The 14,735-nt window shown below is 43.1% G+C and overlaps 1 protein-coding gene across 2 annotated transcripts in view; it reads left to right on the forward strand.

Moving 5' to 3' along the window:
• DSCAM (DS cell adhesion molecule) overlaps positions 1 to 11,634 on the forward strand; it is a 384,919-nt gene extending 373,285 nt beyond the window's left edge. For both annotated transcript variants that reach the window (XM_066177133.1, XM_066177135.1), the window contains one exon: positions 10,647 to 11,634. In XM_066177133.1, the coding sequence (XP_066033230.1) occupies positions 10,647 to 10,990 (344 nt within the window). In that variant the 3' untranslated portion in view covers positions 10,991 to 11,634. The remainder of the gene's footprint in view (positions 1 to 10,646) is intronic.
• The last annotated feature ends 3,101 nt before the right edge of the window (positions 11,635 to 14,735 follow it).

Raw genomic sequence — 14,735 nt, forward strand, 5'->3', positions numbered from 1 at the left:
CTTGTCTCAGGTTTTATTTCTGCGGAGTATCAGGAGCTTTTTCTCCTTCAGCTGAGAAAAGCTGAATGTTCTGCAGGGATGAAAACCATTTAATTCTGCATTTAATTTGACGTGACAACATACTTGATATCATTGGCTTTCATTTTTATTCTGGTGGATTTGCAGACAGGAAGGCTCACACTGCAAGTTTTTTAACATTGCCAGTACAATAAAAATGAACTTAAACAGGTTCAGATCAGAAGCTGAAATATTCTGAGATCAGAAAGGAAAACGATATCAGTGTGAATCTTGAGTTTAAATAGGGCAGCTGTTCAGTTACAAGGTTTCTGTGCAATTGTGATGTGAAAGTTCCATTTTAGGTACAACAGAAAACGTCTGCAACATAAATTCAAGTCATTGATGGCACTGCAACAGGTTTTCCAGAGAAGTTGTGGCTGCCTGAGCCCTGGATGTGTTCAGAGCCAGGTTGGACTGGGCTTGGAACAACCTGGGATAGTGGAAGGATTTGAAGCTAAATGATCTTTAACATCCAACTCAAACCCTTCTGTGAGTCTATGATTAAAGTAATCTAAATTATTTTCACAATTGTCACCTATGAATCAGTGATACAGTGATGTTAAGAAGATATTTTTTAATTAGAGGAGAGAAACAAGTGGCACCAATTCCTCAAAGACTGTGTGAGGAGTGAGTAGCAGCAAAATCACCTTTTCCTGTTACTTCCGAATTTATTCTTTATTTTGATTTGAAAATTAACACTGACTTGGGGGGGGGGGGGGGGGGGAGGGAAACAAAAGCATCCCAAACTGTGCTGGTTCAGGATACTCAGAATATGGGCTGGATTTTTTTCCTAATTCTTCTACACTAAAATTTGCACGTAAAGGAAACCCCCTCTGTTGGAACTCTGGAGGCTGAAAATTTCACCCTCCCCCCAAGAATGCCCATTTCCTATCTTTTGATCAGCAACAAGATCTTTCTTATTAGAAGTGAGGTTTTGTAAAAATTTTAATTTAATTTTGGTTTTCTAAAGTGGATTATTTGCTTTGTGGTCCATATATATATGTGTGTGTATATATATATATATATATATATATATATATATATGTATATATATATAAAAGGTGCAGCTATTAGACTACCCATGTTGTCTTTAGCTTGAGACACATTTGATTGAGCTGTAGTTACTGAAGAGCTTTATGCCTTAAGCAAGGATTACATTTATCAGTCAATTTTCATCTACTTTCATGTTCTTACAGTGGTAACTTCAATATTAAGTTGTTAAAACTACCAGCAAAAGTTCCAAATCAAACCAAAGATGCTGTGTCCACTTCAATTAACACAACAGATATTTTAGAGCACTTCTGTTAAGTGTCCCTAACTTGAACCTCTCTTCTACAAAAAAAGAGATTTTTAATTTTGAAAATGCCAGATAATTTCACCTTCACAGTGTTGGGACACAGTGTGTGTGACTTTTGCTGTCAGCCAGCCCAAGCAGGGCTGGGGTTTCCATACAGACAAGAACAGATCCAGCCCTGCTTTAAGGTCCTTGAAGACTTTTACAGCCAGCCCTGATTTAACTGATGTCAGGCTCTGTTATTTCCCCCGTGCCAAGAGGACCTGAGTGTTATCTGAGCTCTACAGGAGAGCTGGCACTCCGACACCTGAAAATGGAAACCAAATCTTACCTGCAAGAAAGGTCATGCTTGTGCTCTTCTTGGAAATTAAAGCAGGAAATCATATCACTAGAGGAAAAAACTTTTGTTTTAACAGTCTTAATATGACTGTAGTGGTGGTCTGTGCCGTCCATGGAAGAGCTTTATGTGCTGGCCTTTAAAGCACAGCTCTGCAGATGTATTTCAGCACAGAAATATTCAGCATTTCACTGTGAGAACCCCTGGTCCCAGGAGATTAATTAACAAAAATGCAATGCTGCACCTCGTCAGCGTCACTCAGGGGATTCAGACTAATGGATGTGGGGGGACTGAGTTACAGAAGTTCACCCCTGGCTCAGCAGAGAGCAGGGCAGGGCTGATATTGGTTTCCCTGCCCTGCTCTAAGAGCAGCGTGTTTGGCTCTCCCATTGCCGTGGCATTAGTCAGGTTTATCCCTGAATTCACAGGAGTGGCTCAGAGCCTGGAGAGGTCAAAAGAGCAGCTCCTGCTGATTCCAGTGAACCCTGAAAACTCCTCACCTCTCCAGCCTCTGTGCTGAATCCAGGCTCCCAACTTATCTCAGGAATAAACCTGTTTCCATGGAGTCACCATCGATTTAACCCCCAGCTGAAGTGATGTATAATTGAGGCGTTTCTGTTCACTGCGCCCAGGACCAGCAAATGAGTTTTAAAACTCCAGCCTTGCTAACCAGGGGCACCTCACAGAGTTTTTTAGCACCGTTTTCCAAGTTTTTGCAGCTACTGGGCAGGAGAGTTCTGTCTCAGAACATCCTTAAAAATGCATGAAGCCGTTTGCGTGACAAGGCACAGACGGAAAGGGAGCGCTCCTGGCCTTACCTTTTCTGTCACCATTTCATTATTTATTGACAAATTTGCTGACTTTAGTCCTGGAGTGGGTATTGATTTACACAGTGAGGCCCCTTTTACATGTTTTTATAACTTAGACACCTCATTAAATCCAAGGAGGAAGGGATCAGTTGTGCAGATGCACCAGCCCTGTGAGGCTGGGCATCCACATGGCTTATCCACAGGGTCTACATCTATCTGACCCCTGGAGTTAATCAATTTTTCCTTCCTTATTCAGCTCAGTGTCAGAGAAGCCCTTAAAAGTACAACAGTTCTCCTTAAAGTTACTTCTGGAAAGGACAAAGCATCTGGCGAAGTGCTTTGAAAGTGCTGCACTGTGCTAGAGACCCAAGTTCTGCTTAGAGAAATGCAAACCAAAAACGTGCTCAATTCCTGTTCAATTAGATCCTCCAGGAAGAGGTAACAATGTGATAATCAAGGCTCCTGCCACCCTCTCAGGCAGCTGCACAGTCTGTTTAGTCAATCGAGTTCAGATGGATGATCTCAGTTCAGCTACAGCAGTCATGCTTTTGCTTTAAGACATCTTGATCAAAGGCTTTTTCTTGGAATCAGAAGGCTTAAATCTAAATAACAAAATGAATCACCTTTAGAAAAAAAAGGAAAAAAAATCCACATTAGTTGGAATCCTCATTTTCAGTCACTTAAACCTAATCTCCAGTAAGTAGAAATCAATTTATAGTCTTGCTGAAATCAATAGAGTCAGTGATTTATAGCAGTAGCAAATTTGGCTCCTGAACTACAGATTTACTGATACCCTGGTGTTCCTTAAGAGATAACTCCAACGATTGTAGTCAACAGCAACTGTTGTTTTTATTTTGCTCTGTGAATCACAGCTGGTATTTTGAGTATTTTTATGAAAATGCCAGTTTTAGCAGACTGCAACATTTAACTAGGTGTTATGTATCTCCAAACCATCTATGAGGGTGCAGTTTTTGTGTAGAAAGTTATTAAGTACAGCCCTGCAGGGGTGACAGGGTATTCTGATTTCTCCAGCTGGAAATGGGAAACCTGACTGTTTCTCTAGCATTTTTCACCTATTCAGGTGAAAAATGTAAAACAGCATAAGGGTGGGGTGTTCTTCTGCCTGCTGAAACACAGAGAGAGGCAGAAGAGGATGTGATGCTGTGGGTCAGAGAGGCAGGAAGGGCAGGCTGGCAGCTGAAATGAGTCCTGCATTCTGTCAGTTTAAAAGTACCCCCCAAATGCTGAGCACTTCAGTCATTTTTCCTGGGCACCTGAGCAGAGGTTGAAGCACCTACCTGCTCTCACAGCAGCTTTTTCACTCACGAGGGAGCTGTGCCCTGTCTCGTTCCTGTGCTCCTCCCTCCTTCCTTTCCCCTGCTGCTGCTTGGCTGCTCTCAGACCTTCTGCCATTTATTCTGGACCACCTCAGGGAATTATTAGATCCAGTTTCTGTTTTGAAAAAGTGGCCTCAGAAGGAGCCTGTGAGCTGCTGAATGTGCTGATAATGGTGTGCTTCTCTCAGAGAGTGAGCTGGGATTCTCACTCATTTGGCCAGTCACAAATTTGCACATGGAAATTCCATCTCCATTTCCATTACTGATCAACACTGGCTCTAGGGAGTGGAGCCCTGGCATTCAAAGCACCCTTCAGAAATTTTTACTGTCTACTTGTGGCATTTTACTGCAAGAAAATAACAATTACCCAACGAATTGGGAAGGCAGTTCCTCACTGAGCAGGTCCCAGGACCTGTATCAGCCGAGCAAGGAGGTGCAGGACTGATCCTCATCACCCCTCGTTCTTGGCTGAGCAGGACACAGGACCAGGCTAACCAAATAATTTGTTTTATTACCCATTAAGTGTGTTTAGCCCTGGTGCTGCAGAGCTCTGTGAGCCCTGCAGGTGAGGGGATGGTTTCGGCGCAGTGCGGACACGAGATGGACAGGGAGGGAGCAGGTTTCCAACACTGACAGCAGCAATTGTGAGAAATGTTACTGCTGCTATCAGGCTGGCTTCAGACCAAGCTGCTGCTGTCCAAGAAAGCTTTGCCTGCTAAGTTTTTAATGGTGTGTCAGTTCTGGATGTGACAAAGGCCTCTGAGCATCACTTACACTCTTTTTTTTCCCAGCGCACCTCTCACCTTGTCCTTGCAAACCCTCCACTCTTTCCTCATTTCTAATGCAAGTTTTTTCCCCTTATAGGCAGCCTTTGTCCTGAAAAACAGCCTGTGAGTAGCAGCAAAGGCTTCACTGATTGATTCACTGTTCTAATGAGCTGGAAAAACCAACCCAATTTTTTAATCAGCATAAACCTGAGCTTAGAACTACGTCAGCAGCTCTGTCTCCTTTGCTTCCTTTCAAAGGAAAACACAATATCCCATCAGCGCTTCCCCTTTCAAAGTCAGCACAAGCCAAGAGATGCCCAACAGAGTGGGACTCCATCTACACAGCACTTGTGCACCCCCAGCACTGCACAAGGTCATCATTTGCTCCTAAATCAACATAATTACATCAGCACCTTCCCTGAGCTAACAGGGCTGTATGGACTCAACCCTGGCATGGTTTCTGATCCTGTGAAATCATCCCAGAGAGATTTCTGAGACCTTTTTTTGTTTGTTTTGTTGTTTTGTTTTTTTTTTTACCCACTCTGTTCTTGAAGCAGGATGTGTGAATGTGCCCTATTCAAGCAGTCTTATCGTTACCTTTGTTAAATAAAACTTTCTGTCATAGTCACCAGCCCCACTTCTTAAAATTTTCTGAGATAATGTCTCAAATAGCACTGGAATTTCCTCCACATGGCAACCAAACTTGAAAACCCTCAGGCTGTCACCCTCACTGATGCTATCTCTGTTGGAGTGTTGTGAAGACAAATTGCTTTTGCTTTAGTGGAGGTTCTGATTCATGAGAAAATGCATAGACCTCTCATGTAAAAATTGGTAAGAGCATCCTTTTTTTGCAGTCTGTGATGATCCTTGTATTGAAAATAGCACAAATCCTTAGAATTTTTTTTTCTGGAGTAGATGAAAGCAAAAAAAAAAAAAAAAAAAGAAAAGAAAACCACCATGCAAGCTCTCTGGCATTTGAAAGAGGAATGAGGTAAATCTTTTGGGAGAAAGGAGTGCGTCTCAGCTTGGTTTAGTTCTGCAGACCAGACAGCTATCTTGAATAAAATCCAAGAAAAATTCAGCGGTGATGTTTTTCCCTGCATGTAGCCTGTCAAATTCATCCCAACCCTTCCCACACCTGATGCTGACCTCTGGAATACAGCTAAAAATGTTTGTTGTTTTTTTGAAAAGTGCTTTTTATCAGCTTAGTTGTGCTGAAATAAGGATAAATTGTTTTTATTCAGTGTCGCATTAACTCAGAAAATACTCCCTGTTTGGTAGAACGTGTTGCTCATTGTAAATATCACAGTAAGTGATTTTTAGCATTTGTTTACAAATATTTGTTTGAACTAACATTTTCCTAAATGTACTATACTAAATAATTAATTAGAGGGTTGGCCATTAAGGAAAAAAAAAAAAAGACTGAGGTATCTCTGGCTTAAATTGCAGCATTCAGATTTGACTGGATGTTTATTATTTCTGTATAAACCAGAGGTTCTTATACAGCAAATTCTCCTTTCTTAAAAACTGCACAATCACTGAAAGGTCAGGGTGGGAAGGGACCTCGAAAGATCATCCAGTCCAAACCCCATTTTTAAAAATGCATCATAAAACTTTAGTTTTAGAATGTCTTTTGTACTAATTAAGCCAAAATGCATGAATTATTAAACATGCTCATTTGCAGTGCTCATGCACTTGAAAGGTTTGCTTTCATTACTAATAAGGCACAAACATAGCTGAAAAGAGGTAATTAGAGCATCAAAGGCAATGAACCATCCTGAAACTTCATAATGTTTTGCCCAAAAAAACCATCATTCAGCTGAACAGCAAGAGACCAAAAAAATGCCTACACTGTTGTGTCCAGAGGATAAGAACCAGTCTTCCCAAGCAGCTCCAGAGATACAGCAAGAAGCTTTTTCTCTGCTCAAAAATACCTTCAGAACTGATGTAGGAATGGCAAAGGTGAACCCCTGTGGTTAAATTTCAAAGATTGTGTTTTCAAGTCAGAAACCCATTAGTTCTTCTAAATCAAAGACTTTTTTTTTCTCATCCTGCGAGACGGTTTCAACCCTAGCACAGAAAAAAAAAAAAAAAAAGTTCCATTCTCAAAATTTTTGTTTTTCCAGTGATTTTAATAACATACCCTGTTTTATAAGCAGTTGCAGGGAGAGATGCTCCTTGCAGATGAAAAGGAGCACTGACAAATGATGCTTTTTTGTGATGGGGAAATGTGTACATCACATCAAATAATGAGGGCTCTGCATAAGCCATGTCAGAGACTGTGCTTTGAATACCCAGCTTTGGAGAACAAGTTACAGTCTGTGGTTTCTCATTACTGAAATCCTGCTGGAACTTTGCCCCCCAGACATTTAGAAAATTGCAGTAAAATGACTGCATATTGTTTACACAGATTATTGACTAGGCTTTCTTATGTAGATTTAAAGGGGGGGGTGGGGAAAAAAGGTCTTTTTTACATAGCTCCAAGCTCCTAAATACACTTGAGGAATGTCTAGACAGCAGCTTGAATACCAAGCTCCATCTCTGTAAGGTTCAGTGCTCATCTCTTTTATAGTCCGCTCACACCCGTGGCTCTCAAGAAGCAGCAAATGTGCCAAGGCACAGAAGCAGCTCCGTGAGGTACCCACGGGGAGTTGCCAATGAGCCACGCTCCAGCTGCTGCTCCACACCAGCTCCTTCCTGGAAAGTAAACCAAAAAAAAAAAAAAAAGGCAGAAAATGCAGTAGAAAGAGGGAGAGGGTGTAAAATGTCCTGGCTGGTGTTACAAAGCAGTGGCAGCCCCTTACAGGCAGTATTGGGTGACAGACACCTTCGGGAAAAGGCCAATTGTTGTGGGAAATGGAAATATGGAATGGTTTGGGTTGGAAGGGATGGCAAAGCCCATGCAGTGCCACCCCTGCCATGGGCAGCGGCACCTTCCACTGTCCCAGGCTGCTCCAAGCCCCAGTGTCCAACCTGGCCTTGGGCACTGCCAGGGATCCAGGGGCAGCCACAGCAAATCTGGGCACCCTGTGCCAGGGCCTGCCCACCCTCCCAGGGAACAATTCCTTCCTAGTATCCCATCTAACCCTATTCTCTTTTAGTTTAAAGCCATTATTCCTTATCGTATCACCTCATGTGCTCGTCCCCAGTTCCTCTCCAGATCGCCTGGAGCCGCTTTAGGCACTGGAAGGGGCTCTGATGTCTCTCTGGATCCTTTTCTTCTCCAGGCTGAACAACCCCAACTCTCCCCTCCTCTCTCCACGGCAGAGGTGCTCCAGGACTGGATTCAACTTAGAACATTTTTCCTCTTCTGCTGAGGCTGAGGGACCCCTATGCAGGATGGAAGTGGGAGGAAACCTGCCCCCTTTCTGACCCCAGCAGTCTCTAAATATTCCTGGCCAGAGGGAAGTCATCACTTTGGCATTATTATTAGTCACAAAGCTCTCACAACCTACTGTTGCAATCTCTGAGGTGCATTTTGCTGGTCCTGACAGTGAAACTCCCACACCTGAGGCAATCAAACCAAGCTCTTCAAAACCTTCACTAGACAGAGGGCAGAGACGGGTGTGGGGAGTATCACACTCACTCCTACACTCCTACCTCTCTCCCACTGGGGAGGAGTGGGGTAGGAACAGGGCTCTTCTAGGGATATTGCCATGCTGCACAAGACACAGCCACAGGCAGCAAGTGACACAAGAACTTCCCATCCTGGCTGTCTCTCCTGATGCCTTGAAAAGCTGACCTGAAACAGAGACTGGACAGAGCTAGAGAATAAACTAGGTATTTACTGAAAGGCCTTTAGGATACACCTTGGGCAGGACAAGAGCCTGGCCAGGGATACACCCAGGGTGGACTAAGAATGGTCACAAAAATGGCTGATTGGTCATGAGATCTTACATTTTTATAAGTTTTGGTCCATTTGCATATTGGGGTTTAATTATGCAATTATACCTTCAGGTTGTGAGGTCTCATCCTTCTTGTTTACTCTCTTCAGCCCACCCTTGTCTGTGCTGTTGGGCTGAAAGTTGTCCTTGGTTCTCAGCAGGAAAAGGATTTGTTTTGTCTCCCTACTCTGTGAAGAGAGCTCACTAGCACTTAATATGAGGCTCAAAACTACGTCCCTAGGCAGCACAGAACCTGAAAACATGAAACCTCAAACTTAAGGCATCACCCCCCTCACAGGGGGGCAAACCAACCCCACAGCTGCATTTTGGGAGGACTTGGACTACAAGGAGATGCAGGAGTAGAAGAACTGATGTGACCAGGGCCTTGGGGTCTGGGTGCCAAGGGCAGGTGTTGGACAGCACAGATGTACCCACGGGCAGCTTGGCTCAATGCCTGTGAAGAAGTGCAGTGAGCTGGTGCCTCCCTGCTCCTGTGTCCATGTCCTGCTGTCCTTCTCCCCAGCAGCATCCACATTGCTGTGTCAGCTGAAACAGATCTGACATGCAGAACTGTGCTTGGCATGAAAGGTGCTGTAGGAGAATCGGGCAAACCTATGAGTAAAACCGATTAAAGTTAACACCACTCCTTTTCCAAGAGGCAATCAGTGTGATTATCATCACAAACCTCCCCCTCTCCCTCCAACTCCACAGTGTGTGTCAGCCTCATCTTGAGATCCTCCCAGTCTTTTACTCCATGGGGGTAAAACACCACGTGCCGTGAGCCTGTGCTGGAGATGCATCCAGAAAAAAACATATGGTGTTAGACTGTGCCTGAGGGATTTCTATAGGAATAAACACAGATTCTGGCCAAATGCAACTCCTCAGCGATTCTCTGTCTGTGACCTGGAATTATGGATAGAGCAGATGCTGTTGGTCTTTTAGGTAAGACTTGCAGTGCCTCGACTTGCGTGGGAAAGCAGAGGACCTGTTTTATTTTAGGTCATTGGACAGCTCTTAGCTGGGCTAGAAAGAACAAAATTGTTATACATTGTTTTATTATGAAGAACTGCTTTCCTGGTCTGTTGTTTATGCCACTGGCACAGGTCAGCCTTAATTTCTCCTGCTGTAAATAGCTCATGGAGAGCTACACAGGTGGTGTAGTGCCAAGAGTCTCCTACTGTAAACATTCAGGATGCATCCCATCTGTAGATGAGACTCTGGGTTTGATATCAACCATAAAAAACAAGAAGCTGCATACCTGCAGAGATCTGTAAGGAAGGGAAAATGCTGTTCTGAATGCTCCTGTAACTGTGCTTTTTTTCATACATAGGTGAGGTTACACCATCAAATATTTTTAGAAGGAAATGTCATTATGTGCCTGATTCCTTCCCATTTCCTTGAAGGAACGTCACGAATGCCTAACAGGCCCAGGAGTCAGGGGAAATAATGAATAAGAGGTTTTCTTGACAATACAAAGCAGAAAGTTGATGCAAGAGCTCAGGTGCCAGTCCCAATGCATTTTGTTACCACAAAACCAGAAGCCTCTTGGTGTTCACAGTGGGAAAAAATTATTAGTGAATTAAACACAGTGGTGATGGTTGACAGTTAAATTTTGTTATATGAGGACATGAGTGTTTCTGTTTAATTCAGAAATCTCTTGAAGACTACAGCCTTAACACTCTTGCATCCATTTAAAATAGTTTAGTCATTCTACTCAAGATTGGAGCTCGTTAATTGGAATGGTGAAGGTTCTCCTTTAAAATGGAAAATAAAACTTGGAAATTTAGTAAGCCTTCACATTTTCCAAGTTTTTGACAAAGGAAAACCAAGACCTTTGCTTTTCAGATTTTGAGAAAAAGCTCCTGGTCTTTTCTTTTTATCTCCTTCATGCCATGAGTGCATGTAAAGAACATTGAACTTCTCATTCTATTATGAAAACAAATATTAAGAGCAAATCTACGTGCATCTGCCCCAAAGGAATTTGCTGCACAATTCTGTAAGGTCACAGGGCAGTAAATGTCTGACAAATAATCCACCAATTATAAATTCTGATCACAGATCCTCCCCTTTGGCGGCCAAACCCGAGTTGCTCCGGCCGGGCGAGCGCCGCACAACGCGTGACCTGAAACAAAGACTCACTTTTCCCTTTTTGCCTCCCCAGGTGATCTCATGCATTTGCCACCCTACCTTAGGATGGACTTTTTATTGAACCGTGGTGCGCAGGGCACGAGCAGAGACCTGGGTTTGGGGCAAGCCTGCTTGGAGCCACAGAAAAGCCGAACCTTGAAGCGTCCCACCGTGCTGGAGCCGATCCCCATGGAGACATCCTCCACGAGGGATGTCCAGTCATGGCAACCTGGTGCTGTGGCAACGTTACCTCAGCGAGAAGGAGCTGAGCTAGGACAGGCTCAAGCAAAAATGAGCAGCTCCCAAGAATCCCTGCTGGACTCCCGGGGCCACTTGAAAGGAAACAATCCCTACGCAAAATCTTACACCCTGGTATAACGACAAGAGCATGGCTGGACAGTGGCTGTAAATATTTACACTGAAAAACAAACAAACAAACAAACAAAAAATCCAATGAAAGCTACCTTTTTTTTATTGAATTCCAATATTTATAATTAAAGAAGAAGATTGCCAAAATATTTGACAAAAAAAATAGTAATATGAACGACAGACAGTGCAAAGACTCTCTTGCTTTTTTTCTGTCTGAGTGTGAGCTTCATCTGACTGGACATCTGAATTTTTGGGTAAAAGAGTCCAGTTTTCTGATCTTCACAAGCGTTTGTGTTTTTACTGATTTTCTACGAAGTGCATGGAGACTTAACAAAAACATTTTAACTGGAAGTTCCATCAGACAAGATTTAAAAGGGAAAAAAAATCACAAAAAAAAAAAAAAGAAAATCACCCTCTTTGTGAATTCAACAGGAACATTGATTTGGAAAAACAAAAAGTCTTTTGTCATGTTTGCACTTTTTTTTTTTATTAGAAAATGGGTCCTTGATTGTTCTTTTTTTGTTGTTAATTAGGATGAGTGATGTCAGTGGAGTGAGGAGATTGATTTGGGTTTTTTTTTGATATTAATTTAATGAGACACTCTTTGCATTTTGTCTATGCGAAATAAAAGGGTCTTCTGCCTTTATTTGTGATGTCTGCTTCCATCACCTTTTGCTGTGGTTTTCCCAAAGTGTGATAACCATGTTGGTGCCATCCTTTGAGTAATGTCTTCTTGTGCCTTGGGAAAAAGGAAAAGGAACTCAGGGGTCACGTTTTTGGAAAAAAAATTGGGGTTCACTCACCTTTTTTTGCTATCATGGGGCAAAGAGGCAGAAGGGTGCAAGCCCTGAGTGCTCTGAACCAAACCCACCCAGGACTCGCAGCATTTGGTCCATCTCACAACCAGGAGGCTTTGGTTCAGCTTCAATATTTTTTGGATCAGAAGAAATGCGTTGATGTCACTTTACTTCCTCCTTAGAAATAGATCTTTAGTCCATTTGGGAGCAGCTCTTATAGAAATTCTTTGCTTACGTAAGGACTGGGGTGGAAAAAAATGATAATTTTTCCCATAATAGGAAAAATGGGAGGAAAAAGTTATTCTAGGTCTTTCTCCAGAGGAAAAAAAAGCTTGTTACGTGGGAGCTGTCAGCTCGTATTACTTTGTGGCATCCTCTGATTCTGTGAGAAGTGATATTGCTTGTTTTATGCAGAGCATAAATGATTGAATACCGCGGTCAGTGTTTTTAACAAAGCAGCCCTGCAGCCGCCTCGCTAAGTGCCTCCTTGTGTGTGTGTGTCCTGGCCACTTCTGTGTGCCCTGGCCAAGGGGACATGGAGCAGAGCATCCCAAATTGGTGCCAACGCGCTGTTCCAGCTCTGGCTGGAGGTACCAGCCGTGCTCTGACAGCAGCAGAGCTCAGAGTGCTGGGGCAGGGTGGGAACTCCCCGCGATTTCCCTGTGAACGTCGCTAATGCAAACGTTTCTGCACCGTGCTCAACTCAAATTGTTCTAACACAGAAAAGTGCAGCACTGCATGGTTGTTTCATCACTGTTTTTAGTGGGAATTATGCTGTTGAAAGGCCACCAAGTGAGCAAAGTGTTTAAAGTGCCTGGAAATGGATCGGGTTGTGCTTGCATCCATAGCTTTGCCAAGCCCAAGGGCTAAAGGTCTGCAGAGAGGAACAGAAGACACCAGATGAAGACTTTCTCAAGGTACGAGCTTCTTCTAGACCTGCAGATTGCTGAGATGTCACTCAGTTAAAGGGATCATTTCCCATCTAGTCTGCATGTCTGACCAATGTGGCCATAAAACGGTAAAATTTTTTTAGAAGTACACCAAAAAATAAACAAACCAACCAACCCTACAAAACGCCACCCCCCCCCCCAAAAAAAAAACAGCCAACCTTTTGCCTCCAAACCAGAAATTAAAAATAAAACATTAAGAATTACCCATGAAGTATTTCCAAACAGAATGAAGTAACTATCTGTTAGCACTATGTTTTAGTTGTTATGGGAGTGTTTGGTCAAAGGTTGGGCTCAATGATCTTGGAGGTCTTTTCCAAGCTTAGCGATTCCATGAAAAAAAGATTAGGCAATTCATTTGCTTTGGTTTGATGTTATTTCTTTTTTCCATAGAGAAAAATGGTGTTAATAAGAACCTAATTAAAACACGCAGAAAGAAATTTCTTTTACTATTTCCCATTGAAAAAGCACAGAAAATGAAACTTTTATAGAAGATTTTGGGGCAATTCAGTCCTAGTTTATTTCCTTAAAAGTCTTTGTGCTGTGCTCAGCTTGAGCTGGATGGGGCATTAGCACTGCATGTAGAAATAAAAATTGATTTATTCAGTAGCATTTAGGACTCTTGAGTCTCCAAACACTTTCATATTCTATATTCAAAGCTTCTTCCTTGTCCTCTGTAAAAAGGTGAAAAGCTTTTGGACAAAATCGAGGTTTGGTGCATTTGTTCCTGTGGCTCTTGGCTTCCCTCAAGCACAGGGGTGGTGGGTCCTGTGGCTGCCCATCAAAACTTCAGTGACAGGCAAGAATGAACCAGCAATGCAGGCAGGAAATAGCCACAATTTAAACTCCTGGTGCCTGCTGATAGTGGAAATATTCCAACATCTCGCTACATCTACATTTGGCTGATGATCTGGAAAAGTGTCAACCGTCCTTGACTTAATGAGACTTCCTCCTCATCTGTATTCAATCTGCCTGCTAAAATCCATCCTCCTTATGAACCGAGCATGCCTTTGGGGGGCCCATATTCAAATAAATTCACTGCAAGTCTCCTGCTGGTTGAAATCAGAGTGGAACCGGGCTGCTGCTTCCCACAGGAGGCCGGGAGCTGCAGGGAGCCTGGCTCCATGCCCAGCATCCCGGTGGATCTGCAGAGTGCACAACTGTAAACATGAGCACGGTCCCCTTGGCTTGAGGCTCTCACTGGATTTTCATCTTCCCAGCAGCGCTGGATAAACATGGAACAGGAGCTTGGTGATACAGGTTTACAGGTGGCCAGAATATTATAAACCAGGTGTTAATGTATCAATTTCTGAGGGTCCAGCCGTTGCAGATTGGCTTAAAATAATTTCAGCGAGACTGCTCTTCAGAGGTTTTTTGTAAAGCAAAAGGTTTAATAAATGAAAAATATCAAAATAACAAATGTTACAGAAAACAAAAGAAAAGCCACGTACAGGTGTCCAAGAAAACCTCTGACACCCTGATAGAAACACTCCAAAAAGCCTCTTATTTACTTTGTGTGCCTTCCTAAATATTGAATGTTTTAGGAGGGACAACCTGGCCTGCTGCCAATAGGGAGAGATACAGGATTTGAAGAACAGCAAAAAGGTTCAATAGATGCTTCTCTCCTGGCACTGAGCCAATCACTGTCAGAAGGGTATCGAACTTTCTGGGTTCTTTTCCTTTTAAGAAATGGAAATGGAAGGGGAGAGTCTTAAACTTTTCCCTAAATGGAAAACACTTGCTGGGGGTGTTGGTTCATTCCTACAGCTCTGAGGGACAGCCTGTTCTACTTCCTATCCAGTCCAGGTGGAGGAATCTTTTCTGGGATCAGTGCAGCTGGGAGCAGCCCAGCCCCTGCTGGATGCACTGAGCTGCAGGGCCCAGGTGATGGGAAAAGAGTTGATTTCACTCTGCCTGCACCATTTTAAACACTGGAAGAGAACCATCTAAATCCATGGATCCAGTATGCCTGTATCCTGGCACGGGATATGCTCAGAATCCTGGAATCAT

The sequence above is a fragment of the Chamaea fasciata genome, unplaced genomic scaffold (genome assembly GCF_029207755.1).
Source record: "Chamaea fasciata isolate MVZ Bird 193981 ecotype frontalis unplaced genomic scaffold, bChaFas1.0.hap1 SCAF_2, whole genome shotgun sequence".
NCBI classification, from domain to species: domain Eukaryota; kingdom Metazoa; phylum Chordata; class Aves; order Passeriformes; family Sylviidae; genus Chamaea; species Chamaea fasciata.